The sequence below is a fragment of the Mandrillus leucophaeus genome, unplaced genomic scaffold (genome assembly GCF_000951045.1).
Source record: "Mandrillus leucophaeus isolate KB7577 unplaced genomic scaffold, Mleu.le_1.0 Scaffold714, whole genome shotgun sequence".
Classification (NCBI taxonomy): Eukaryota; Metazoa; Chordata; class Mammalia; order Primates; family Cercopithecidae; genus Mandrillus; species Mandrillus leucophaeus.
Window position 1 is genome coordinate 119,736 of NW_012107742.1, and position 27,688 is coordinate 147,423.

Here is a 27,688-nt window from a genome sequence, read left to right on the forward strand (position 1 = left end):
AAAAAAAAAAAAAAAAAAAAGACAGGGGTGCTAGTGGTGACAAGAAAGGAGAGAAGGAGACTTGAAGAGAAACCAGAGTTCCTTCTCCACTGTGGTCGAGATTTCTATACAAAAACCTGGCTGTGCATCGGAATTACCTGGGAATTATTATTATTATTATTATTATTACTACTACTACTACTTTTTTTGAGACAGGATCTCACTCTGTTGCAAAGGCCAGAGAGCAGTGGTTCGATCTTAAATCACTGTAGCCTTGAACTTCTGGGCTCAAATGATCCTCCCACTTCAGCCTCCCAAAGTGCTGGGACTATAGGCATGTGTCATAGTGCCCAGCTGTGGGAGTTTATTAAAGATAAAGAGCCATAGGCTCTACCCCTCTACCCCAGTCTGCTTAAATAAAAATCTCCTGGGTGGGGCCCGAACATGTGTACTTTAGGCCGGTAATTCTGACATCAGCCCTGTTCAGAAGCACTGGTCTACATGATTCATCAGGATAACATGCCAAACATCTGAAAAAAAATCTGAACCTCTGAGGCAGAGAAGCTTTCAGTAATGACAATTTCCCTGTACTCAACACTGCACATGCATTATCTTGCTTGATCCTCACAACATCCCCCAAACTAGACACTGTTATCATCATCTGCATTTTAAAGGATTGAAGCTTAAAAAGGTAACATCCCAAGGTCACCCAGCTAGTGAGTATCTCAGCCTCAGTTTGAAACCCCCTCGTTCACTTGGGCTTGTGCTCTCCTGAGCTCAACACTCAAATGGATGAAACGACAGCTGCTGTCTCTATGCTTCTGTGGATGGTTTTACTGAGGTTCGGTCCTTCATCTGTCTTGAGGGATAATGATAAGGATCTCTGGCTCACTAGGCTGGAAGGAGGATTAGGTAAGGACAGCAGGGCAGCTAATGAAATGGATACAGTCTTGGGAGTAAGATACTTGGGGATTCAAATTTTGGTTCTTTTTTTTTCTTTGAACATGTTATTCAATTTCTCTTACCTACAGTTTGCTCATCTGAAAAGTGGGGACAATAATAGTAGTTATTATTATAGGGCTTTTGTGATGATTCAGTCATATCATGTGTATAAAGCAGAATATGCCTTGCACATAGTAGGTACTTACTCAATGACAGCTGTTATTATGACCAAATTTTTTCTTGCTTTCTTTCCTTTTTCTTTTTAAGTGGGAATTTGAATAAAATGTTGGTTTATCATGAGCTAGCCATCCTCAGAGATGAAGTGTTCCTTTCTGGGAGCTGACCATACTTATCAAAGAGATGCTAGATCTGCAAGGCCACCCAGAGTTTTGGAAACCTCAACCCAAAAAAGCAACTCAGGCTCAGAGGTCAGAGGGAAGCTGTGCCCGCTGTAGGAGAGGATTCAGCTGCCTTCTCATTCCCCTCTGACAAGAAGTGAGTCCTGCACAGCCCTTGAGCTCTGCTGGGTTGGGGAGAGGGGTAAAGAAGGGCACCGCCATTGAGGGTGGGTCTGACCATGAGCCCAGAGTTACCCAAACTTGGAAAGTCAGGATGAGGGGTCATTGCTCCTTGGCCCAGGCTGGCTTCTCTCACCCCATCTGAGACAGTGAATCAAGCAGTTTGGGCATACAGCTGGATTCGATTAGAACTCAGACCTGCCCTTTGGAGTCCCCGTGTACCTCTTCATGCTGGCTGGGCACCTGAAAGTAGCGTGCTTCATGCCTATTCAGGGATGAACAAGCTCTGCTGTCTGATTTTTTGGGGCTAGGATCCATTTGAATAGGATGAAGGATAGGAATGGATGAGATAGGGAGAGGCTTTTGGAGGTGAGGGGACTTTAGGAATCCCTATCATCTCCAGAAGATGCTGAGGAAGGAATATTTATAATGTGCTGGATCCCAAACCATCCTTCTCTATTTCTGGGCCCATTTTTGTGACTTCAAATGATTAACATCTCCAGACCAAGGACTTTGCCCCTACAGCCATCCCCTCTGTGTTGGCCAGCACAGAGAGGAAGTGATTCCTCCCTCATTACACAACCCATCTCTCTCTTCAAGCCTCAGATTCCTCAAGTGAAAAATGAGAACTTGAAACAATTACCATGCATTCAGGTGCCAGCCAGTAATGTTCATCATGAATGTTTGCTGTCATGTTGCTGTCAAAAGACTTGAGGAGGCTGGGCACAGTGGCTCATGCCTGTAATCCCAGCACTTTGGGAGGCCGAGGTGGGCACATCACCTGAGGTCAGGAGTTCAAGACCAGCCTGGTCAACATGGCAAAACCTGGGCTCTATTTTTTAGTACAAAAATTAGCCAAGCACTTTGGGAGGCCAAGACGGGTGGATCACGAGGTCAGGAGATCGAGACCATCCTGGCTAACACGGTGAAACCCCGTCTCTACTAAAAAATACAAAAAACTAGCCGGGTGAGGTGGCGGGCACCTGCAGTCCCAGCTACTCGGGAGGCTGAGGCAGGAGAATGGCATAAACCCAGGAGGCGGAGCTTGCAGTGAGCTGAGATCCGACCACTGCACCCCAGCCTGGGTGACAGAGTGAGACTCCGTCTCAAAAAAAAAAAAAATTAATCAAGCGTGGTGGCGGGCGCCTGTTATCCCAGCTACTTAGGAGGCTGAGGCAGGAGAATCACTTGAACCCGGCAGGTGGAGGAGCTGTGATGGCACCACTGTACTCCAGGCTGGGCGACAAAGCGAGACTTCGTCTCAAAAAAAAAAAAACAAAAAACAAAAAACAAAAAACTCGGGGAGACAATTCTATAACAATCGACAGTGCCTGATTTACAGGGCATGATAACCTTTCTCTCTGTGTCTCAGCTTCTTTGTCTATAAGTGGGGAGAATAACAATCTACTTAGGCGGTTCTTGTGACAACTGAAGGAGATAGCATCTCTGAAGTGCTTGGCAAAATGAAAAGCCCTATATAAATAGGTCAGAGCTCCTGTTAACTTGTTAACTTTTCCGGTGCTTAACCTTGGAATGCGGTCACATCACATTCTGTACCAGGAATGTACAAGTTCGGTTACTCTTAGAAAGGCAGTTGCAGGTCTGCAGTTTAACAATTTCACATTATCCATTTGCTCGTTTTTTATAACTAAGGGTTGGTCTAAGACAATGGTTTGCAAAGAAGGAGGTACTGCCCCCTAGGGGACATTTCAGGAATTTAGTTGTTACTGATTGAGGAGTCCTCAGGCATTTGGGAGAAAAAGGGGTCAGGAAATTACCTGCTTTTGAGTGTCCTACCAGACACATATCGGTACAAATCTTGGTTATAATAACTTGAGCCTAGAATCATCTCTAATTTACACAAAAATATAACAAGAGTTTTTGCAATGACTTCCAGGAATGAAATTAGTGTGAATTGTTCATTTTGGTGATATCTGAGCTACCAATACAACGCACCTGTTATCAGTCAGTATTTATAGTTGTGACATTCAAGGGAAGTCTGTGTGATTGTAATCAATGGGCTACTTCATTCAGATTTCTGAGTAGTTGTGAGCAGGCATTTGCCAATTGAAATAATGTTATTTTAAAAATCATTTTCTCTTTTATATTAATTAGAGTATTTTTATTATTTTGTAGAGAGAGTGTCTTGCTCTGTTGCTCAGGCTGGGACGCAGTAGCACCATCATGGCTCACTGCAGCCTCAGCCTCCTGGGTTCAAGCGATCCTCCTGCCTCAGCCTCCTAAGTAGCTAGGACTACAGGCATGCATCACGACACTCAGCTAATTTTTAATTTTTTGTAGAGATAGGGTCTCACTATTTTGCCTAGGCTGGTCTGAAATTCCTGGGCTCAAGCAATCCTCCCACCTTGGCCTCCCAACTTGTTGGGATTAAAGGTGTGAACCATCACACCCAGCCATTATTAATTTCTTTAGAGTAAATGTGCAGACAGAATATTATCTTTAAACTTCATTTCAGGATGGCAAAGGGATGTTAACAATATTATTTGTCATAAAAAAAGGAAATATTGATTCTGAAAGAATTGAGAACCACCGACACAAGAGATATTCACATGAAAAGTCTTTCTATGGCTGGGTGTGGTGGCTCATGTCTATAATCTCAATAATTTGGGAGGCCGAAGTGGGAGGATCACTTGAACCCAGGAGTTCAAGACCAGCCTAGGCAACATAGTGGGACCCTGCCTCTACAAAAAAGACAAAAGTCCCAACTCCGCTGAGGTAGGAGGATTGCTTAAGCTCAGGAGGTGGAAGTTGAGGCTGCTGTGAGCCATGATCGTGTCACTGTACTTCCACCTGGGCTACAGAGCAAGACTGTGTCTAAAAGAACAACAACAACAACAACAAAAAGCTTTTCTATATATCCCTTGTAAAAGTGCTCTTCCAGATACTATTCCATATAAGGTCCCATGTAACAAATTCCTCTGGTAATGCAGTCTTGACTGTCATGGCTATCTGGTATAGGTACTTCCTTTTATTATTAGATAATAACAGTTGTGGAACTCTATGTTCTTTTTTTGTTTCAACTGCCAGGAAGCTCACAGTTAAGTTTTGAGACTCAGTTGCAGTTGTTATCCTTAGCCTAGCATTTTGAGGATTTTTTTTTTTTTTTTTTAAGACAGGATCTTGCTCTGTCACCCAGGCTGGGGTGCAGTGGCGTGACCACAGCCTACTGCAGCCTTGACCTCCCACGCTCAAGTGATTGTCCCACCTTAGCTTCCCAAGTAGCTGGGACTACAGGTGCACTATCATGCCCAGTTAATTTTTTTTATTTTTAGTAGAGATGACATATCACTATATTGTCTGGGCTGGTCTCCAACTCCTGAACTCAAGTGATCCTCCTTCCTCGGCCTCCCAAAGTGCTGGGATTACAGGTGTGAGCCACCACGCCCAGCAGACAATTTCTTTCCCTTTCAATTTGATTTAATTATGGGGCTCTCTAGTCATTCTTCATTTTCATTTTGTTTCGGAGTTGGGGTTTCACTCCATTGCCTAGGCTGGAGTATAGGGTGTGTGATGACAGCTCATTGCAGCCTCGAACTCCTGGGCTCAAGCAACTCTCTTGCCTCAGCCTCCTGAGTAGTTGGGACTACAGGCACATGCCACCATGCCTAACCTAAAAAAAAAATTTTTTTTTTTTTTTTTGTAGAGATGGGGTCTGGCTATGTTGCTCAGGCTGGTCTCAAACTCCTGGCCGCAAATAATTCTCCACAAAGTGCTAGAATTATAGGCATGAGCCACCTTACCCAGCCCATTCTTTAAATATTTACTTGTTATTTATGTCTCTCTCTTTTTTTTTTTTTTAGACAGACGGAGTCTCGCTCTGTTGCCCTGGGTGGAGTGCAATGGCACAATCTCGGCTCACTGCAGACTCCGACTCCTGGGTTCAAGCGATTTTCCTGCCTCAGTCTCCCGAGTAGCTGGGATTACAGACACCCACCACTGCGCCCGGCCAATTTTTGTATTTTTAGTAGCGACGGGGTTTCACCATGTTGGCCAGGCTGGTCTCAAACTCCTGACCTCACGTGATCCACCACCTCAGCCTCCCAGAGTGCTGGGATTACAGGCATGAACCACTGTGTCCAGCTTCTACGCACTTTATACACATTATCTCTTAATTCTCATAACACTCCTCTGAGGAAGTTAGTATTAACACCCTAGTTTTATAAATTGGGCTTAAGGAAACTGTACAATTTGCCCAGCTTGTTGTAAGTAAACCTATAAATGTGATAAAATTTCATAAAACTACACACATACACAAATGAGTGCATACAGAAATTGATGCAATCTGATTAAGGCTTATAGTCTATTTAATAATATAGTACCTATGTCATTTTTCTGGTTTTGATATTGTACTACTGTCATGAAAGAAGTTACCACCAGAGGAAGCTGGATGAAAGCTGGAGATTTGCAATTTCTTGTGAATCTATAATTAGACTCACATTAATAAATATTTTAATTTATATTAATTTATATATTATTTTTAAATGAGTTAAACAATAAGTTTGTTTTTGTCTTGTTTTGTTTTGAGACAGGGTCTCACTCTGCTGCCCAGGCTGGAGTATAGTGGCACCATCTGGGCTCACTGCAGCCGCAGCCTCTCTTGGGCTTAAGCGATCCTCCCACCACAACCTCCCGAGTAGCTATTAGCACATGCGTGTGCAACCATGCCCAGCTAGTTTTCTGTATTTTTTGTAGAGATGGAGTTTTGCCATGTTGCTCAGGGTGGTTTCAACCTCCTGAGCTCAGGTGACCGGCCTACATCAGCCTCCCGAAGTGCTGGGATTACAGGTGTGAGCCACCGTGGCCAGCCAGTAACATTTCTTTGTTTTGTTTTTTTAAAGTGTTGAAAACCTTGTAAGGGGCTGGACATGGAGGCTCATGCCTGTAATCCTAGCACTATGGGAAGCCATTGCTTAAACCCAGGAGTTGGAGACTAGCTGGGCAACATATGAGCCCCTCCCTCTACAAAATATTTAAGTTAGCCAGACTTGGTGGCACGTGCCTGTAGTCCCAGCTACTTAGGAGGCTGAGGCAGGAGTGTCACTTGAGCCCAGAAGTTTGAGGTTGCAGTGAGCTATCATTGCTACTGAATGCCAGTCTGGATGGCAGAGTAAGACCCTGTGTCAAAAAAAGAAAGGAAGAAAGAAAGAAAATTTAGGTTCAGCAAAGATAAACCTCTTCTCCGCTTGCCGAAAGTGAGCAAGCCAAGCATCCTATTCCCGAGACCACTTCCTCTCCCTTAAGATACAGTGTACTGCATGAAAGTATGCTTTGAACCTTGGAAATAATCTACCCCAACTGTCTCCACTTACATGTAAGAAAATGGAGCCTTGGAGAAGGGAAGGGTCTTACTCAAAGACATCCAATAAGTCTGTGACTAAGCCAGGGTGAGAACTAGTCTTTGAACTCCTAGGCCAGGGTTTTTTACAGCGGCCACACACAGGGCTGCTCACCCACATAGCACTGCTCACCCACACAGCACACCTTCCCTGGGCCCTGTCTGGGAGACCACTGGTGCCCACGGGCCAACCCTCACCGGCCTACCCAGCTCAGGGCACTCAGGTCCACAGGTGGAAGTGAGACCTGGAGAGGGTGGAGGCATGGTGGCCCACTACTCCAGGCAGCACTGGGAGCCAGGGTAATTGGGGCCACAGAAAGGGCAAGGATAGACACTCTGAACTTTGGCAGGAGTTGGGTGGGAAGGGAACATGTGTGTATGTGCATGTGGGGGAGGTACGCCAAATCCTTGCTCCCATCCCCCTCAGGCTCCTTTGAGTCACTTGTCCTTAATGTCGGGCACATTCTTGAAGGGAGTGGTCACAGGGGTTCAAGACCCATTCAGGCCCTAGGCCAGTTTCTATTCCTCCTGGCAGTGAAACCACCTTCTCATTCAGACTCAGCACCCCTCCCCAATTGGAAATATAGTGACACATTCTTCTAATTCCTGCCCTGGGACCTCCTTGGACCAGACGTGAGGCTCTGGGGAGGGCTGGCCTGGGTCCCCTTTCTCAGGGGATTCTTGATACTCAATATGTGGGTGTGGCTGACCTACATTCAGATGAGCCTGATTGGCCCTCCCTTCCCCATCCTGTTGTGCTTCCCCAAGCCCCCATCCCTCCGGGCCATTCCGCGGTGGGCCAGGGCAAGAATGAGGATATAGGATCCCTCCCTGCCATCTCGGCATCTCTATCTCCGCGCCCCGGCAGGTCCGCAGCCACTGAGCCTAAGGAAGCGGCCCTAGCAATCTGGTCTGTGGGGAGCAGCGCCCTCGTGTGGCCTCCAGGAGAAGCGCGGCTCTTTTCTCAGCTCCGCCCTTTGTATGCTCTCTGATTGAATAAATATTTATTGAGAGCCACTACGTGCCAGGCGCCGCTCTAGGCTCCGCAGCCAAGACAGATACCTGCTCCACGGACTGTGCATTTCAGCGTGCGTGTGCGTGGACAGTCAGGCAATAAATGATAAACAAATACATAAATGAGGCAGTTACTAGTAGTGGTAACTGCTAGGAGCAAAATAAAACAGAGAAATGTGATGGAGAGTGACCCAAGAGAGAAACTTAGGATAGGATGGAAAAGGAAGGTTTCCGCGAGTAGCTAACGTCTGAGATGAGACCTAGGTCACAGACTGTCATGTGAGGATATGGGGGAAAGGCTTTCCTTACAGAGAAAATAGATCCTGCAAAGACCCTCAGGCAGGAACAGGTTTTGCAGAACAGACTAAGGCCAGTGTGGTTAGAAAGGAGTGAGCGAGGGGAGGCTGGTGTGAGATGCCGTCAGAGAGGTGGGCTGGGGCCACGGTATGAATCTTGCAGGCCATGACAAGGAGCTGCTGCTTCTGCTTCTGCTTCTGCTTCTTCTGCTTCTTCTGCTTCTTCTTCTTCTTCTTCTTCTTCGTCTTCGTCTTCTTCATCTTCTTCGTCTTCTTCGTCGTCGTCGTCGTCTTCTTCTTCGTCGTCTTTGTCTTCTTCGTCGTCTTCTTCTTCTTCTTCGTCTTCTCCCTCTCCCTCTCCTTCCTCTTCTTCTTCCTTCTTTCTTCCTCTTCCTCCTCATCCTCTTCCTCCTCCTCTTCCTCTTCTTTTCTCCTCTTCTCCTCCTCCTCCTCTTCTCCTCCTCCTCCTCTTTCTCCTCCTCCTCCTCCTCCCCTTCTCCTCCTCCTCCTTCTCCTCCTCCTCCTTCTCCTCCTCCTTCTCCTTCTTCTTCTTCTTCTTTCTTCTTCTTCTTCTTTCTTCTTCTTCTTCCTCCTCCTCCTCTTCCTCTTCTTCTTCTTCACCTTCTTCTTCTTCTTCACCTTCTTCTTCCCCTTCCCCTTCCCCCTCCCCCCCTTCCTCTTCTTCTTCTTCTTCGAGTAATGGGAATGTGTTGGGTGAGTACTGAACTGAAGAGTAATGTGGCTCAACTGCCTTTTGAAAGGACATGTATGGTGTGGAGGATGGACTTTGGGCAAGGGAGGAAGAGTGGAAGCAGGGGGGTTATTGCAAGAGATTAGAAAGCTACTGAAATAATTCAGGTGAGAAATGATGGTTGTTTGGATCAGGGTAGCAGTGCTGGAGGTGGGGAGCTGTGGTTGGATTATGGGTATATTTTGAAGATAGAGTCAACAGGATATGCTAATAATGGACCACATTTTCCTTTGCTCATTTAGCTCCGGGAACTCCTTCACTCACACCCCCTAGTGGGCTTCTCTCCATCCTCACTGGAAGGCTGAGTTACAAGGGCAGATCCCAGGGACACTAAATTGGGGAATTTCAAGGTGTTGTTGGACAAAAGAATTTAAGACTCATTAGCTGGGCAGCCAGGCACAGTGGGTTACACTTGTAATCCCAGCACTTTGGGAGGCCAAGGCGGGTGCATCACCTGAGGTCAGGAGTTTTTGAGACCAGCCTGGCCAACATGGTGAAACCCTGTCTCTACTAAAAATATAAAAATCAGCCAGGTGTGGTTGCACATGTCTGTAATCCCAGCTACTTGGGAAGCTGAGGTGGGAGAATCACTTGAACCCGAGAGGTGAAGGTTGCAGTGAGCTGAGATCACACCACTGCACTCCAGGCCAGGCGACATAGGGAGACGCCATCTCAAAAATAAAATAAAAGACTTATTAGCTGGGTGTGGTGGCGTGCACCTGTAGCCCCAACTACCTTGGAGGCTGAGGTGGGAGGATCACTTGAGCCTAGGAGGTCAAAGGTGCAGTGAGCTGTGATTGTGCCACTACACTCCAGACTGGGTGAGAGAGAGAGACCCTGTCTCAAAAAAAAAAAAAAAAAAAAAAAAAAAAAAAAAAAAAAAAAAGGAAAAAAAAAAAAAAAAGAATTTAAGACTCAGGCACTAGGTCTTCCATTATTATCCCATTTAATGGGCAGGGCCTCTGCCTGCTATCTCCCTTACCCTGTCTGGCTTCCATAGACTCAATTATTTATTAGGTCCCTGTTTGTCCAAATGGGTGTATCTGTGGCCCCAGGGGTGTGTTGGTGACACCCAAAACAGTCCTGGGTGTTTGGTGTTTATATTTGATACAAGTGAGGGGGCAGCAAAATCTGGAGGTACCAAGTCCTCAGGCCCAGGCCAATCATTTACTCCTGTTTCTTTACACAAAACACAGTGGGATCAGACCTGATAACACAGGAAATGCACATACACATTTTGGCCCCAGGTTGGGCATTTCTGGAGAGTCTGGGAAAGGCCAGGCTGGTCTTACAAATACTCTTATGCCAGCAGTGGGTGGGGGAAGCAAGTAGGAGAGTAGGTGACCGGTAGGCTCTGGAGTCAGCAGGCCTTGTTCTGTTTGTGTTGTGCTGCAGTGGGGGATGCATTATAAATGCAGCCAGTCAGAGGGCCCCTGGCTTCAGAACCTCAGACGGTACTGGTTCCGAGATTCTGTGCAAGCCTCATGGAAATGAAGCTGCCAGGCCAGGAGGAGTTTGAAGCCTCCAGTGCTCCTAGAAATATTCCTTCAGGGGAGCTGGACAGCAACCCTGGCCCTGGCACCGGCCCCAGCCCTGATGGCCCCTCAGACACAGAGAGCAAGGAACTGGGAGTACGCAAAGACCCTCTGCTCTTCATTCAGCTGAATGAGCTGCTGGGCTGGCCCCAGGCACTGGAGTGGAGAGAGACAGGCAGGTAAGTTGGATGCAGGCCAGTTCTGTGGGATCCTTCCCCTTCCCCAGCTGGAGCCTCCTATATGCCCCCCAGTGCTTCTTGTGGGGCTGCCCCAAATTAGGATTTTCCCAGCTGTGTTCCCTTATTTCAGGGTCTTACCTTCCATGATGCCCAGCCTCTTCTGCAGTCTAGCTTTGAGATCCCCAAGACCCAAGATGAAGGGTGACTGCCAGGGGTGGGGGGAACACTTCACACCACTGGGCCCAGGATACCCTCATTGCCTTGCCTTCCCTAGCTCCTCTGCATCTCTGCTCCTGGACATGGGAGAAATGCCCCCAATAACACTGTCTACCTCTACCCACCTTCATCACAGGTGGGTACTGTTTGAGGAGAAGTTGGAGGTGGCTGCAGGCCGGTGGAGTGCCCCTCATGTGCCCACCCTGGCACTGCCCAGCCTCCAGAAGCTCCGCAGCCTGCTGGCCGAGGGCCTTGTACTGCTGGACTGCCCAGCTCAGAGCCTCCTGGAGCTTGTGGGTAGGCTGGGAGCCTTTGCAGGAAGGGCCTGGGTAGCCATGCCTTTTCCCCAGGATTTCCCCTCCAAAGTCTTGGAATCTTCCAGAGCCCACCTCTACCCCTCCTAGGATTGCCTACCCTTGTCACAGGTGGACATGGAAAAGCAGGGTGGAGGAGCAAGTTCATTGGCCCTGGCATTCGGAGACTCCCAGAAGGGAAAGGGGTCTGGGCAGAGGGAGAAGGGGAAGAGTGTGGGGCAGGGAACTCTCAGGAAGGAGATAACCCCCAATCCATTCTCCAGAGCAGGTGACCAGGGTGGAGTCGCTGAGCCCAGAGCTGAGAGGGCAGCTGCAGGCCTTGCTGCTGCAAAGACCCCAGCATTACAACCAGACCACAGGCACCAGGCCCTGCTGGGGTGAGAGCCCCTCCCTGGGCCCAGGACCAAGACCCTGGTGTGGCAGGGTCTCAGATCTCCCCTGCACCTTCCAGGGCTAGAAGTAGCCCAGGCTTAGTTCAGGCTCCAAGCCAGGATTCATGATCAAGAGGAAACTTGTGGTAATGTTGTGGGGAGAAGATTCAGGGGGCTAGAATCGTAAGAGAGCTCTGTGAAGAGATATACTTGGCAGGCACTATGCCAAGAGCTTTACACGCAGTATTTCATTTGATCTTCACAACCACCCTGTAAATAGTACCACAATTATCCCCATTTTAGTGATGAAAAAACTGAAGCTCAGAGTGGAGAAGGGTGTACTCTAATTCTTACAGCTTGTCAGTGGCAAAAGTAATTAGGGAATCCTGGTGGATCCACCCCAAAGCCTGTGGTCTTAATCACTGCATAATCCTGTTTTGTAGGCTCTACTCATCCAAGAAAGGCTTCTGACAATGAGGAAGCCCCCCTGAGGGAACAGGTTTGTGGCCCTTCCTTGGGGTCCCTTTCCAGTGGCTGGGAGAGGGGTTAGAAATTAACAAAAGTCTACTCTCCACTGGATTTCTCATCAGTTGAGATCTTATCCTCCCCAAATAACCTTTCATACTCTGTGTCTCCTTGAACCCCCATCCAGTATCAGAACCCCCTGAGACAGAAGCTGCCTCCAGGAGCCGAGGCAGGGACTGTGCTGGCAGGGGAGCTGGGCTTCCTGGCACAGCCACTGGGAGCCTTTGTTCGACTGCGGGATCCTGTGGTACTGGGGTCCCTTACTGAGGTGTCCCTCCCAAGCAGGTAAGGCTACTTGGGAGTGAGTGGGAGTCTGGGATCCCAGAGCCCAGAAGTGTCTTTACTGGGGAGGGGAAGGAGGGTCTCAGTCTGATTCTCTAAGGCTGTGGGGAGGATGGTGCTCAGGGGTCTGGGGAGAGAGTAGGGGTCAGAACTGCATGGTAGCTGTGCAAATGAGTGTGTTTATGGGAGCTGATAGGTCAGAGCTGAGCATCAGAGGCCAGGGCTGCCCTGTGGGAAAGCAGCCTGTGAATCTCTGGGGCCTGGTTCCTTCCTCAGGTTTTTCTGCCTTCTCCTGGGCCCCCCTATGCTGGGAAAGGGCTACCATGAGATGGGACGGGCAGCAGCTGTCCTCCTCAGTGACCCGGTGAGCTAAGCAGGTGTGTGTGTGTGCGCGCGCACGTGCGCACGCACTCACGCGCACATGCCTGTGTGTATGTGCACACATGCATGCATGCATGGGTTTGTGTGAGTGTGTGGACTCTGTATGTGTGCCTAAGTACAGCAATGAGGCAGAGTGAGCAATGAGACTGAAGTTTCCTTGTCTCCTAGTGCAGCCCCATTACTGACTGAGTGCTGGCACACTATAGGCATTCAATAGATACCCACTGAATGAATGAATTAATGCATGCATAAAGGAATGTGTGAATGACTTGTCTGCCTCTGTGACTTGTGTCTAGTTTTGACACTATGAAAATGCATGTAAGAGACCAGATTTGCACTTACCACCCATTCTGTGTCCCCATCCTCAGCAATTCCAGTGGTCAGTTCGTCGGGCCAGCAACCTTCATGACCTTCTGGCAGCCCTGGATGCGTTCCTAGAGGAGGTGACAGTGCTTCCCCCGGGTCGGTGGGACCCAACAGCCCGGATTCCCCCGCCCAAATGTCTGCCATCTCAGCACAAAAGGTAGCTGGGAGCTATCATCCCATACAGATTCCTGCCCATAGGCCCTGGGTCTGATTCCATTGTTGACGGGGGGTGAGGTCCCAGGAAAGAGATAGGGACCTATCTTTGGATTTGGAGGCAGGCAGACCTAACTCGGAGTTCTGCTGGACTTCTCTCGCTAAGAGACCTGAACAAAACCTTCCCTGCCCGAGCCTGGCTTTCTACAGGTCGCAATATGACCTGGACCTTCTTGAGGCCCCTGTGTCACCATGGTCCCCTCGCCAGCAGAGACAAGAGCAGCCGCCAGGGGGCAGGGCGCCACCAGCTCTGGGCCGAGTCCGGACCGGTTGGAGATCCTTAGCCAACCTCGGGTTCCCCTCCTCCTCAGGCTTCCCTCGCAACAGCGGGAGATCAGAGGTCCCTCCGGCCCGCGCCTGACCTCGGCTGAGGACAGGCACCGCCATGGGCTGCACGCACCCAGCCAGGAGTTGCAGCGGACTGGCAGGTGAGGCGAGCTGGGAGGAAGCAAGGGTAGGTGACCTGGGGAGGGGAGGAGTCACAGGGAAACTGAGGTGTGTGCTCACTGTGGGAGGGGCTCACCCGGCCACAGGGAAAGTAGCGGGGATGTGGGTGTGGAGTGTGAAAACCTGGATCACTGACGACCCTCGGGCGGGAGGCTGTTTGGGGGCCTTATCCAGGACGTGCGCAGGAAGGCCCCATGGTACCCCAGCGATTTCTTGGACGCGCTGCATCTCCAATGCTTCTCGGCGGTACTCTACATTTACCTGGCCACTGTCACTAATGCCATCACTTTCGGGGGTCTGCTGGGAGATGCCACTGATGGTGCCCAGGTGGGTAGGGCCCAGGGGGCAGGCACAAGCCTTGGTGTCTCCTAGTCCTTCCCTTCCCCTGGGACTATGGGTAAGTTAAGGAGGCTCTCCCAAAGCTTGGGCTCCTGTCCTGAGGACTTCAGGGTCCTCTGCTGAGCCCCTGTTGGCTTTCAGGGAGTGCTGGAAAGTTTCCTGGGCACAGCAGTGGCAGGAGCTGCCTTCTGCCTGATGGCAGGCCAGCCCCTCACCATCCTGAGCAGCACTGGGCCGGTGCTGGTCTTTGAGCGCCTGCTCTTCTCTTTCAGCAGGTAGGAGAGCTACCCCCATCACCAGATCCTCACTAGTGCCATGGTCAGTCTGCTCCTGGCTGGGTGAATAGGAGAGGGTGGGAGCCATCTGTTTGGGTTGAGGGATACCTGACCTGGGTTTAGTGGGAAGCAGACAGCCCTGCTAAACCTTCCTGTCTCTCATCCCCACAGAGATTACAGCCTGGACTACCTGCCCTTCCGCCTATGGGTGGGCATCTGGGTGGCTACCTTTTGCCTGGTGCTGGTGGCCACAGAGGCCAGTGTTCTGGTGCGCTACTTCACCCGCTTCACTGAGGAAGGTTTCTGTGCCCTCATCAGCCTCATCTTCATCTACGATGCTGTGGGCAAAATGCTGAACTTGACCCATACCTATCCTATCCAGAAGCCTGGGTCCTCTACCTACGGGTGCCTCTGCCAATACCCAGGCCCAGGAGGTGGGTAAGGGAAACAGAGACCTTGGTCAGGTGAAGAAGGATGTAGGGAAGGGGAGGGGTTGCACCCTTACTATCCCCCTGGTTAAGTTCAGAAAAATGCTGCATACTTACCCAATAACTGGCAGTACTATTTCCACTCTGGTTCTGAGTCAATTGAGAAGTAAGACAACAGAAGGCCCAATATCGTCTTCCTTTCTAACAACACTGATAGAGGAACATGGGTTATATCTATGGGTGAATGGGCTTCCTAATAATGAAGCCAAAATTGAATAGACTTACCCACCAGTCATGGAAGCACTGGTTTGAGACTATCTTGCCCCAGGGAAGCAGAGCTAAACACATACATCAAACAGGCAGCTTATACTCGAGTGAGGGGAGAGAAAGGGGCAGGGCCAGGTATGCCCAGCTTCATTTCCTGAAATCACCAATCAAATATATCACTGCTCTTCTGGGTGAGAGTGGCCGGCCAGGTGGAGAGAGGCTTAGAGTATTACACTTGCATATATCCCTCCACGTGGAAGGCAACACCAGGACTGGGAAGAAATGGCCTCTCTACATGTTCTTCTATCAGTGCTAGGCATGAACAAGACCAGTTCTAGCCCTGGTGGAAGCACACAGATTTGTATACTTCTTTATTCTGTCAACATTTGCGGAGCATTTGCTGTGGCCAGGTCCAGTGCTTGGTACACGGGATGCAGGTGGGTAGAGAATTTGAGAGGATGAGGGCATGAGACAATGTCCTGAGCAGTACACACTTGGTAGTGATAGAGTCAGCAGACAGATGAGTCACAATTAAGAACTCTGGTTCAGCTGGACCCATCAGATTAGAATTTTATGGGGCTGGAGAAGGCTCCCAGGGGAGGGAACATACATCTGAATTATTCTCTGCTTCCCAGGAAATGACTCTCAGTGGATAAGGACAAGGCCAAAAGACAGAGACGACATCGTAAGCATGGTGAGGGACTGCTCCTGGGAGGTTCTAGGAAGGAAAGGGTGGAGACCAAGGCAGTCGGTGGTTCCTAGCTCTTCCTACCCATAGGTTAAGGAAACCTTCATAGGTGAGTGTGGCTTAGCCATTTCCTACAGCTGGGAACTTCCCATCCTGGGCCTTTGGTATCTCTGTGGGTCCCTCCTCCTTTGAAGTGGGTCTGGGAGAGCAGGACATTTACTCCATTGCCTGTAACCCCACCTCAACCCTCCTGTGTACAGGACCTAGGCCTGATCAATGCATCCTTGCTGCCGCCACCTGAGTGTACCCAGCAGGGAGGCCAGCCTCGTGGCCCTGGCTGTCATACAGTCCCAGACATTGCCTTCTTCTCCCTTCTCCTCTTCCTTACTTCTTTCTTCTTTGCTATGGCCCTCAAGTGTGTAAAGACCAGCCGCTTCTTCCCCTCTGTGGTGAGTGTCACCTTTCTTTTTGTGGGAGAGGCCTGACTCTAAGCTTTGGGTCCTATCTGTAAGTGGGAAGTGGTATGGAAAAAGAGGGATGGCAGGTCTGGACCTGACTGAGTGTCCACTGTGTGCCAGGTGCGCAAAGGGCTCAGCGACTTCTCCTCAGTCCTGGCCATCCTGCTGGGCTGTGGCCTTGATGCTTTCCTGGGCCTAGCCACACCAAAGCTCACGGTGCCCAGAGAGTTCAAGGTGAGAGCCAGGGAATAGGGTTGGGGGGCCATAGGGGAAAGCAGGGCCAGCAGACCATGGGAAAGGAAAATGCATAATTCCCACACTTCTCTTCTCTAAGCTTCTTTCTTCACTCATAAACTAGAGATAGTAATAATAACGGCCTCACAGGGTTGTCGTGAGGATTCAGTGAAGTACTGCAGCAGACATGTGAGTACAGAGAATACACGGTAGCTATTATTATAGGGTATGGGTTAAGAGAATGGGTTCTGATCAGCCAGCCCTGGGTTTGAGTTCCAGTTCTTCCACTTCCCAGCTATGCATCAGGCAAGTTAATGCACATTTCTAAGCCTCAATTTCTTCATCTATAAAATGGAAATAATAAAATGACAATAGTTCCTATTCCATAGATTGTTTTGAGTTTACAGAAGATCACAATGGAAAGCACTTACCACATGCCTGGCACATACCAAGTCCTCAATAAATGTTAGCTATTATTGTTATGGGACTGCCCCACCCTTGGCATGGCCCTGCCCACCCCACTACTCCTCACTCTCTTCTTTGTACCCCTTATTGCCTACTCTGATCCAGGAAAGCTGGAACTCCCTTTCCAGGGCATGACAGTGTGTAGACAAGGCTTAGCACTGATTTCTAGACTTTGCCTGTGCATTTGGAGACCTCCTCTCCAAATTCCTCCAAGACAGGAGAGCAGGGAGGACTCCAACTGGGGCAGCAACTGGGGCCCCCTCCCCTACACATATGCTTGTAATCAGAGCTGACGCAGACACACCCAGCCCTGTCCCTGCCTCAGATCAAGGCAGGTCTGAGCCTGAGTTGCCCCACCCAGGATAGGGGAAGAGGGATCTCTAGGGAGCAGGGCTCTGTACATCAAGAAGTGTGTGCAGGCCACATCTGCCACCTCCTTCTCTTCCAGGGAGGGAGGGACCCTGAACCAAAGTCCAGAGCCCCTGGTTCCAGCCTGACCTCAGGGCTGGTCTCCTTCCATCTGCTGTCTTTTAAGGCACTGGGATGCTTTGAACCAGCTGTGCACACACACCCCACTAGCATCTAGTGTCTTGGGGTGGGAGCAGGTTGTGGAAGAATGCCAAGGTTGAGGTGTGCAGGTGAGATGCTCTTGGGAGACCCTCTCCAACCTGTCCATGAAATGCCCTCCCCCAGCCCACACTCCCTGGGCGTGGCTGGCTGGTGTCACCTTTTGGAACCAACCCGTGGTGGTGGAGTGTGGCAGCTGCCCTGCCTGCCCTGCTGCTGTCTATCCTCATCTTCATGGACCAACAGATCACAGCGGTCATCCTCAACCGCGTGGAATACAGACTGCAGGTAAGGACTGCTGGGCAAGGCCCTAGACCAAGGGACAGAAGCTCCAGGGTAGTCTACACTCCCCCATCCTACCTCAGGGGACAGAGGGCCAGGGCCTGGGCTAGCTTCATCCTCATTGCCCCCACCACTACCTGCAGAAGGGAGCTGGCTTCCACCTGGACCTCTTCTGTGTGGCTGTGCTGATGCTACTCACATCAGTGCTTGGACTGCCTTGGTATGTCTCAGCCACTGTCATCTCCCTGGCTCACATGGACAGTCTTCGGAGAGAGAGCAGAGCCTGTGCCCCTGGGGAGCTCCGCAACTTCCTGGGTATCAGGTGAGGGCAGTATTTAGGAAGCGGAGTAAGAGGTGGGCTGCAAGGTAGGGCAATGGGGAACATGGCAGAGTTATTTGGGCAGCTTTAATTCTAAACTGGTGTCCTACAAGCACTGCAGTGGCACAATGAGTGAGTTCTGGGCTCTGAGATGGGTAAGTCAGATCTTCCCCTCTCTTCTCTCAGCCATGGGGACTAGGAGGGCCCTCAAGAGGAGCATCATCAATGCAAAGGTAGAGGCAGCCAGGGCTGAAGTGGAGGGTCAGGTGCCACCTAATAATCCTCACTCAATGTAGAAGTTACAAAGGAATCCATCATAAAAACAATTTTGGAACCGTTGGAAACACAGTCTAAGTATCTAAAGTATATGAAATCAACTTTATAAATTGTGAAATGTAAGTCTTTATGGCAGTGTAAACATTGCTAATTTTCCATCAAAATAAAAATGAGGAGCAACTATGAACTTGAATTGATGGAGAGGTCTGGGGCTCTCACCTTGAAGTGCTCTGCCCCTTCCTCTCCACCAATTTTTCACATCAAGCTAAGGGCTCATCCCTCCAGGTGACCTACTGGGGTATTCCTCTAGTTTCCTCTTGCTGCTAGGGTCTGTACTGGTGTTCAGCCAGGATCTCCAGTCTGGGTACCCCAGGGACTCTCCCAGACCTCACCTAACTCTTCCCTCTCCCCACAGGGAGCAGAGGCTGACAGGCCTGGTGGTGTTCATCCTTACAGGAGCCTCCATCTTCCTGGCACCTGTGCTCAAGGTACCTTTGTTATACAAGCCAGGATCAGGGTCAGTGCAGTAATAATAGGAGCACAGCAAGAACTGACACTAGTTGAACACTTACAGTGTGCCAGGTGCTCTGTTAAGTATTCTCCATACATGGTCTCATTTAATCCTCACATTAACCCTGAAAGGAATATGTACCTTACAGATGAGGCAGCCGAAGGTTAAAGAGGCAAAGTAACTTGCAAGAGCCCATCAAAAGAGCCAGTTTTTCAGATCTGTCTGAGAACCCAAACTCTTATCCAATGGGCTTTTTACCCAGTGGAGCAAGGTGTGGGTGTGCCACCACCATCCCCTAGGGTCTAAGTGCTACCCTTGCCGTAGCCTCCCAACAAACCTGAGACTAAGAGTATGATCAGGTAAGATCATACAAAGATCAACAAACCTGAGACTAAGAGTATGATCAGGTAAGACTAAGAGTAAGATCAGACTAAGAGTATGATCAGGCCAGGTGCGGTGGCTCATGCCTGTAATTCCAGCACTTTGGGAGGCTGAGGTGGGAGGATCACTTGAGTGCAGAAGTTTGAGACCTACTTGGGCAACATAAGGAGACCCTGTCTCTACAAAAAATAAAAAAGGTAGCTGGGCATGGTGGTGTGTGCCTGAGGTGGAAGGATCACTTGAGCCCAGGCATTTGAGAGTGCAGTGAGTGGTGATCACTGGATGACAAGAGCAAGACTGTCTCAAAAAAAAAAAAAAGAAAAAAAGAAAAAAAAAAAAAAGGGACCCCAGAAAAACTCTGAGGCAAAAAACCTTCACTTCTCCTTCACCAGAGGTATATAGAATATTTGCCATATGCGAGACTGCTAGGCACGTGGGAGAAGTAGGGGTCGGTGGAATATTGAAAAGAAATATGGAACTAAGCCCCTACCAGCAACACACACACGAGCAAAAATTAAGTAACAAGTAATAGCAGAAAGGCTCAACAAGCCAAGACAGCAAAGCAGTCAAGGAGGGTGTGGAGAAAGTCAGACAAGAGTCACTGGCAGGATGACAAGAGGTTAGGGAAGGGAAAGGTCATGGAAGCTGGGTGAGAGTAGAGTACGGAAAGAGCCAGATGGACTGGATCAGCCACTTACTAACTGGGTGACTCTCATTCACAGACATTTACAGAGCATAAACCATATGCTAGGCTGGGTGTGGTGGCTCACACCTGTAATCCCAGTACTTTGGGAGGCCGAGGTGGGTGGATTGCTTGAGCTCAGGAGTTTGAGACCAGCCTGTGCAACATGGCGAAATCCCATCTCTACAAAAAACACAAAAGTTAGCTGGGCGTGGTGGTGTGCAACCTGTAGTCCCAGCTACTTGGGAGGCTAAGGTGGGAGCATCACTGAGCCCAGGAGGTCTAGACTGCAATGAGCCAGGTTTGTGACACTGTACTCCAGCCTGGGCAGAGTGAGATCTTGTCTCAAAAAACAAAAGAAAACAAACAAACAAAAAAACCCAAAAAACAGAAAACCCGAAACAAAAACAAACAAAAACCCATATACCAAGCACTGTTCTAGGTACTGGGGATATAATGGTAGTCAAAAGAAATCATTTTTCCAACCTTGCAATCTGGTGAAAGGAGAAAGGTTTTTTTTTTTTTTTTTTTTTTTTTTTTTTTTGGAGACAGAGTCTCGCTCTGTCGCCCAGGCTGGAGTGCAGTGGCACGATCTCGGCTCACTGCAAGCTCCGCCGCCTCCCAGGTTCACGCCATTCTCCGGCCTCAGCCTCCCTAGAAGCTGGGACTACAGGCGCCCACCACCACGCCCGGCTAATTTTTTTGTATTTTTAGTAGAGATGGGGTTTCACCGTGTTCGCCAGGATGGTTTTGATCTCCTGACCTCGTGATCCGCCCACCTTGGCCTCCCAAAGTACTGGGATTACAGGTGTGAGCCACCGCACCCGGCCGGAGAAAGATTTTTAAAAGTTAAAACAGGAGGCCAGGCATGGTGGCTCCCAGCACTTTGGGAGGCCGAGGCGGGTGGATCACCTGAGGTCAGGAGTTCGAGACTAGCCTGGCCAACATGGCAAAACCCTGTCTCTACTAAAAATATAAAAGTTAACCGGGCGTGGTGGCAGGTGCCTATAATCCCAGCTACGTGGGAGGCTGAGGTATGAAAATCACTTGAGCCTGGTGGGTAGAGGTTGCAGTGAGCTGAGATCAAGCCACTTCACTTCAGCCTGGGTGAAAGAGCAAAACTCCATCTCAAAAAAAAAAAAAAAAAAAGAAAAAAATTAAAAAAAGAAAGTAGGATAACTTTAGATAGTGATAACTTCTATGAAAAATAGAAGAAGATAAGATGATTAAGAGTGCCAGGGGCTACTTTAGATTGGGCCTGAAGTTAAAAAGTCAATGAAGACCTTTCAGGGTGTCATGAGATGAGGCATGAGTAATAAGAATAAACTGGTCATGAGAAAGTCTGGAGGAAGAGCATTTTAGGTGGAGGGAATAGCAAAGTAAAAGGCTTTGCAAGGGGTAGGCACAAACTTGGGCATGTTGAGGGAAGGAAAAGCAGTTAGTATAGTGGGTGCATAAAGAACAGAGGGAAATGTGATAGATAAGATTGGAGTGGTAGGTCAAGTAATGGACAAAGTTACTTAGTTCCTCTGAAATTCAATTTCCCAATCTGTAAAATGAGGCAATAATAACATTTACTTCATCTGATTGATTTGAGGATTCAATCAGATCAGGCATGAAAAGTGTGAAAGGGGCCGGGCGCGGTGGCTCAAGCCTGTAATCCCAGCACTTTGGGAGGCCGAGACGGGTGGATCACGAGGTCAGGAGATCGAGACCATCCTGGCTAATACGGTGAAACCCCGTCTCTACTAAAAAATATAAAAAACTAGCTGGGCGAGGTAGTGGGCGCCTATAGTCCCAGCCACTCGGGAGGCTGAGGCAGGAGAATGGCGTAAACCCGGGAGGCGGAGCTTGCAGTGAGCTGAGATCCAGCCACTGCACTCCAGCCTGGGCGACAGAGGGAGACTCCGTCTCAAAAAAAAAAAAAAAAAAAAAAAGAAAAATGTGAAAGGAAAGGCAAGGCCTGGGCAGACCTAGATACTAGATGCTAGAGGGATCTAGGACATCTAGGCATCCTGGGGCATCTGGGAGGTCGGCAGAGGTAAACTTTGCTAACTCTCTGCTTCTTTCTACCAGTTCATCCCAATGCCTGTGCTCTATGGCATCTTCCTGTATATGGGGGTGGCAGCACTTAGCAGCATTCAGGTGAGCCCATTAAAATCACCTAACAAAAGGAAAAAAAGAATAAAAAGAGAAACAAGAACAAAATTACCTAGCAACCCCACTCCTTTTTTCTTTTCTGCTGGCATCTCCTGTCTACACTTGATAATTCCCCTCTTACTCTCTTTTTTCTGTCTCTCCTGGGCTCAGGGACTCAGCTGCCATGCTTCCCGCCTGCTCCCAGTGCTGGGCTACGATAGCTATCAGTAACACCCTCCTGTCAGGCTACCTAAGTGCCCTGCTTTTCTCTTCCTCTCGTTCCCCTAGTTCACTAAGAGAGTGAAGCTGTTGTTGATGCCAGCAAAACACCAGCCAGACCTGCTACTCTTGAGGCATGTGCCTCTGACCAGGGTCCATCTCTTCACAGCCATCCAGCTTGTCTGTCTGGGGCTACTTTGGATAATCAAGTCTACCCCTGCAGCCATCATCTTCCCCCTCATGGTAACCTGAGGCAGGGTTGGGCTGTGTCCTGGAGGGTCTTGGGAGACTCTGAGCCTGGAAGGGTGGCCAAGGCCTCCACGAGAGGAAGAATCTCCCCTCTCACTCGCTGTGGCTCTCCCTGGTTGGGAATCCTAAGACAAAGAAAAAGATGGCAGAGTGATACCTATGTATGGGCTAGTCCTGGGATACCTGATTCACCACTTTTCCTAACCTCTTTGGAGTGATCAGCCACAGGTAAGAACATAAAACCCAGAAGAAATCTAAGGTCTTGGTAGAGGAAATGGTGACACTTTTATTACTCAGTGAGGTGATAACATAGGTGGCTTCTGGCCTTGTTCTTATTGAGGAAGTTAAGAGTCATAGGCTTCGCAGTAGAACCAATCTGCTTACTATATCCCAGATGTGTGACCTCTGGGAAGTAACTAATCACTCGGGGTCTCAGTTTCCTTCTCTGTACGATGGGAATAATTATTCTACCTCATAGGAATGTGCTAGCATTCAGTGAAACTGATATACAATGCCTAGCACATAGGAAGTGCTCAAGAAGTGTTATTATTAATGTTCCTACTGATGTTGCTGACAGGCCTGGGCCATGTTTCTATTCCTGCAGTTGTTGGGCCTTGTGGGGGTCCGAAAGGCCCTGGAGAGGGTCTTCTCACCACAGGAACTCCTCTGGCTGGATGAGCTGATGCCAGAGGAGGAGAGAAGCATCCCTGAGAAGGGGCTGGAGCCAGAACACTCGTTCAGTGGAAGTGACAGTGAAGATGTGAGCTCCAGGCTGGGTCCTCTCAGGAGAGTGTGTCGGGGTTTGGGAGAGCGTTCTTGTCCAGGAGCTGTCCCTAAATAATATCTCCATTAAGCCTGCAGATCTGATCAACAGTCACTTCCCTTAGCTGTGTAGGGACACATAGGCAGACCGAAGGGGTGAAGGAAATCTTTCTTCATAGGACAGGGGCCCTTGATGTGGGTGGAAAGGGCTGAGGCTTCAGCTCAAGTGGGCTGTCTTTCTCAACTCTGATCTTTGTTTTGTCTCACTGTGGGTTTATATCCGGTCAGTGGGTCCCTTCCTCTATGTTGTCTCTCACTATCTGTCTTTCTATCTATTCTCAATCCATCTTGGGATCTGTCTTCCACAGTCAGAGCTGATGTATCAGCCAAAGGCTCCAGAAATCAACATTTCTGTGAATTAGCTGGAGTAGGAGTCTGGGAGTGGAGACCCCAGGAAACAGCATGAGGTGAGGATGTGAGGGAAGTGCTCCTGATGTTGAGGATGGGAGGTGTGGGCTTAGAACTTGGAACTCTCCAGTGTGTTGACCAGCCCTGTTTTCTCCTTACTCCAGTCCCTTAGGAATCCTAGACTGGGGGTGCTGGGGTATAGAAGGGTCTCTTCCTAGCGAAGAATAACTGGCAAGGGTGCCTAGGCTTGGCTCCCTGTGGTTCTGAAGTTTGGTCAGTAGAGAGAGCTCAAACTCACACCAAATGAGAAGTGGAGATGGATGTTGTGAGGGGCGGTGCCCTGGCAAAAGAATGGGAAGGAGTGGGAAGGAGAGGAAGGGAGGAGAAAGCCTAGTGTTCCTTTCCCTTGCTTGGAAGGCTCCTCTCTTAGGCTGCTGAGAACCACACTCTAGACTTGTGGAGGAGATCTCTATCACTTGTCCTCTCTGCCATTCCTTTATTTTATTCATCCATATATCAAGCATTTTCTGAGTACCTGTCATGTAGTATCGTGGTGGTAGAGATAGTAAGACAGTCATGGTCCCTGACCTCAGGAAACTTAAATCCCAGTGGGAAAGTAGACAAATAAACAGACAACTGTTAGAGTGGGATAGTGCTGATAAGGGAAGAACAGGGCATGGCATGGGAGCAGGGCTTCTAACCTCTTCTTAGAGAACAGTAAGGTGGAGTGGTGAGAGTTGGTGAAGGTGGGGTGGTGGTGGTTGGGTGGTGGGTGTTCCATTTCTACGAGGAAATGGTCCATAATTTGAAATCCAAATAATGAATAGAAGCTAGCCAGGCAGCTGGGCACAGCAGCACACAATTGTAGTCCCAGCTACTAGGGAGGCTGAGTCAAGAGTCCAGGACTTTAAGCTGTAGTGTGCAATAATCACGACTGTGAATAGCCACTGCACTCCAGCCTGGGCAACATAGTGAGATCCTGTGTCTAAAAAAAAACGTTTTAAAGGAGCAAGCCAGGACTAGATGGAAGGAAAATATTCTAAGCAAGGCCACAGCATGTACAAAAGCCTGGAACTGGTTGCCCTTAAAAAGCTGAACTCTCTTTTGGAGCCGGGTACAGTGGTTCACACCTGTAATCCCAGCACTTTGGGAGGCAGAGGTGGGTAGATCACCTGAGTTCAGGAGTTTGAGACCAGCCTGGCCAACATAGTGAAACTCCGTCTTTACTAAAAATACTAAAATTAGCTGGGTGTGGTGGTGCATGCCCGTAAGAGGCTGAGGCAGGAGAATCGCTTGAACCCGGGAGGTGGAGTTTCAGAGGTTGCAGTGAGCCAAGATTGTGCCACTGCACTCCAGCCTGGGCGACAGAGTGAGACTCCGTCTCAAAAAAAAAAAAAAAAAAAAATCAAAAACAAAAATCTCTCTTTTGGGCCATAGAACACCCTCATCTTCATGCTTCTCCAAGCCCAAGAGCCTAAGAGCCAGGCCGGGTGCGGTGGCTCACGCCTGTAATTCCGGCACTTTGGGAGGCCGAGGCAGATGAATCAGTTGAGGTCAGGAGTTCGAGATCAGCCTGGCCAACATGGTGAAACCCTGTCTCTACTAAAAATACAAAAATTAGGTGGGCATGGTGGCGGACACCTGTAATCTCAGCTATTGGAGACGAGGATTGCCTGAACCCGGGAGGCAGAGGTTGCAGTGAGCCGAGATTGCACCATTGCACTCAGGCCTGGGCAACATGAGCGAAACTCCACCTCAAACAAAAAGAAGCACCTAAGAGCCTCTGACACTTGCAATGGGAAATTTGGGGGACTGGAGAGAGAAAGGGGAATTCACTGGCTGGCCCTGAACAAGATCTCCTGGGCGCTCCTTATCTCTTATCATTCTTTTTGCTCTGTTCTTTGCAGTAGTATGTCCCCTGAGCACTTGCTTTGGCCTCACCATGTCTTCTCTTAGTTCACAGGTGCTTATTCAGGAAGTCAGGACACTTTTGGCCTTTGGCTTAACTTCCAGATGCTCAGTCGGCTTGGGGAAGGACTGAAGGGCAGCTGCCAAGACCTCAGTTACCTCCTGACCTGAGGGTGGAGAGTGGCAGGAAGCAAGCATGTTTGCTGTGCATTTAGGAAAGGCTGGTGAGCCAGAGGGACGGATCAGGCCCCATTCACTCTCTACTCATTAAAAGGTCCTGAGCCACGAAGTGCTTCACATTTTGAACTTTCTGTCCTCCCAGATTCTCTTTTACAGAATCTAAGGGCCATCAGGGAACTCTTTTCAACTTGCAAAAAGAAAAAAACAGTCTTTCCAGAATAAATATTTGTCAGTTTGAAATAGCTTTTTACACATATAAAAATAATTTTTGGCTGGGTGTGGTGGCACATCGCTGTAGTCCTAGCACTTTGGGAGGCTGAGGTGGGAGGATTGCTTGAGCCCAGGAGTTCCAGAGCAGCTTGAACAACAGAGTGAAACCTTGTTTCCACACACACACAAAACAAAAAAAATTAGCTAGGTGTGGTGGTGCATGCCTGTGGTCCCAGCTACTCAGGAGGTTGAGGCAGGAGGATCGATCACTTGAGCCTGAAGGATCACTTGAGCCCAGGAGGTCGAGGCTGCAGTGAGCCATGATCATGCCACTGCACTCCAGACTTGGGAACAGAGGAAGAACCTGTCTCAAATTAAAAAAAAAAAAAAAGAAAAAAAAAAGAAACAAGAAAAGCCGGGCACAGTGGCTCACTCCTGGATCACGAGATCAGGAGTTCAAGACCAGCCTGACCAACACGGTAACACCCCATCTCTACTAAAAATACAAAAATTAATTAGGTGTGGTGGCACGCACCTGTAATCTCAGCTACTGAGGAAGCTGAGGCAGAAGAATCACTTGAACTGGGGAGGCATAGGTTGCAGTGAGCCAAGATTGCACCACTGCATTCCAGCCTGGGCAACATAGTGAGACTCTATCTCAAAAAAAAAGCAAGAAAAAAAAAATCTTGGGCTGGGCATGGTGGCTCACACCTGTAATCCCAGCACTTTGGGAGGCCGAGGTGGGTGGATCACTTGAGGTCAGGAGTTTCAGACCAGCCTGGCCAACATGGCAAAACCTCGTCTCTACTAAAAATATAAAAATTAGCCTGGCATGGTGGCACATGCCTGTGATCCCAGCTACTTGGGAGGCTGAGGCAGGAGAATAGCTTGAACCGGGAGACAGAGGTTGCAGTGAGCCAAGATCACGCCACTGTACACTCTAGCCTGGGCAACAGAACAAGACTGTCTCAAAAACAAACAAACAAACAAAAATCATGTTGATGCATGTAGCTGTAGTTTGTTTTCATTGCTAGGTAGCACTCCAGTGTATAACTCTACCACAATTCAATTATCCAGTTTTCTATTGACTCAAAGAATTCACTGGTGAAGCCATTGGGGCCTAGAGGTTGCTTTGTGGAAAGTTTAAGTTGATTCAAATTTTTAAATTTTCAGGCTCTTTATTTCTTCTTCAGCCATCTTTGGTGAATTGTATTTTTCTGGGAATCTATTGATTTTATCTAATTTTTCATATTTATTGACATAAAGTTATTATAACTCTTACCTGCTTAATATCTGTAGCATATTTAGTTATGGTTTTCTTATTTCTCTCTGTTTTTGATTCTTGGTTACTCTTGCAAGTTAGGCTATTTTATTTTTAAAATTTTTATTATTTATTTATTTATTTATTTATTTTTGAGACGAAGTCTCACTCTGTTGCTCAGGCTGGAGTGCAGTGATGCTATCACGGCTCACTGCAAGCTCTGTCTCCCGGGTTCACACCATTCTCCTCCCTCAGCCTCCCAAGTAGCTGGGACTACAGGCGCCCACCACCACGCCTGGCTAATTTTTGTATTTTTTAGTAGAGACAGGGTTTCACTATGTTGGCCAGGCTGGTCTTGAACTCCTGACCTCATGATCCACCTGCCTGGGCCTCCCAAAGTGCTGGGATTACAGGCGTGAGCCACTGCGCCCGGCAAGGCTATTTTATTAGTCTTTTTAAATAACTAACTTTTGGCTTTGTTGATCTTCTCTACTG

General features: G+C 48.8%; 1 protein-coding gene across 4 annotated transcripts; it reads left to right on the forward strand.

Moving 5' to 3' along the window:
- Positions 1-10,312: 10,312 nt before the first annotated feature.
- SLC4A9 (solute carrier family 4, sodium bicarbonate cotransporter, member 9) lies at positions 10,313-25,958 on the forward strand. 4 transcript variants are annotated; one of them, XM_011965045.1, is made up of 22 exons: positions 10,313-10,570; positions 10,845-11,083; positions 11,364-11,477; positions 11,915-11,970; positions 12,124-12,281; positions 12,555-12,642; positions 13,028-13,182; positions 13,550-13,666; positions 13,838-14,012; positions 14,166-14,299; positions 14,471-14,733; positions 15,630-15,688; positions 15,943-16,131; positions 16,261-16,374; positions 17,533-17,694; positions 17,832-18,010; positions 18,699-18,771; positions 21,934-22,002; positions 22,285-22,458; positions 23,069-23,224; positions 23,595-23,693; positions 25,591-25,958. In XM_011965045.1, exons 1-21 carry the CDS (start codon positions 10,341-10,343, stop codon positions 23,646-23,648), a joined length of 2,958 nt encoding a protein of 985 aa, XP_011820435.1. In that variant the 5' UTR covers positions 10,313-10,340; the 3' UTR covers positions 23,649-23,693; positions 25,591-25,958. The 4 variants fall into 4 exon arrangements, with proteins under 4 accessions (XP_011820435.1, XP_011820436.1, XP_011820437.1 ...); XM_011965046.1 differs by having other exon boundaries at positions 10,923-11,083; positions 25,648-25,958; XM_011965047.1 differs by having other exon boundaries at positions 10,923-11,083; positions 13,871-14,012; positions 15,630-15,679; positions 25,648-25,958.
- The last annotated feature ends 1,730 nt before the right edge of the window (positions 25,959-27,688 follow it).

Excerpts from the sequence above, each read along its gene's own strand:
- SLC4A9 (XM_011965045.1), top strand. The coding sequence starts at position 10,341 with ATGGAAATGAAGCTGCCAGGCCAGGAGGAGTTTGAAGCCTCCAGTGCT. Across the intron at positions 16,132-16,260 it reads GCCGCTTCTTCCCCTCTGTG|GTGCGCAAAGGGCTCAGCGA; the intron begins GTGAGTGTCACC and ends ACTGTGTGCCAG. Across the intron at positions 22,459-23,068 it reads CCATCATCTTCCCCCTCATG|TTGTTGGGCCTTGTGGGGGT; the intron begins GTAACCTGAGGC and ends CTATTCCTGCAG.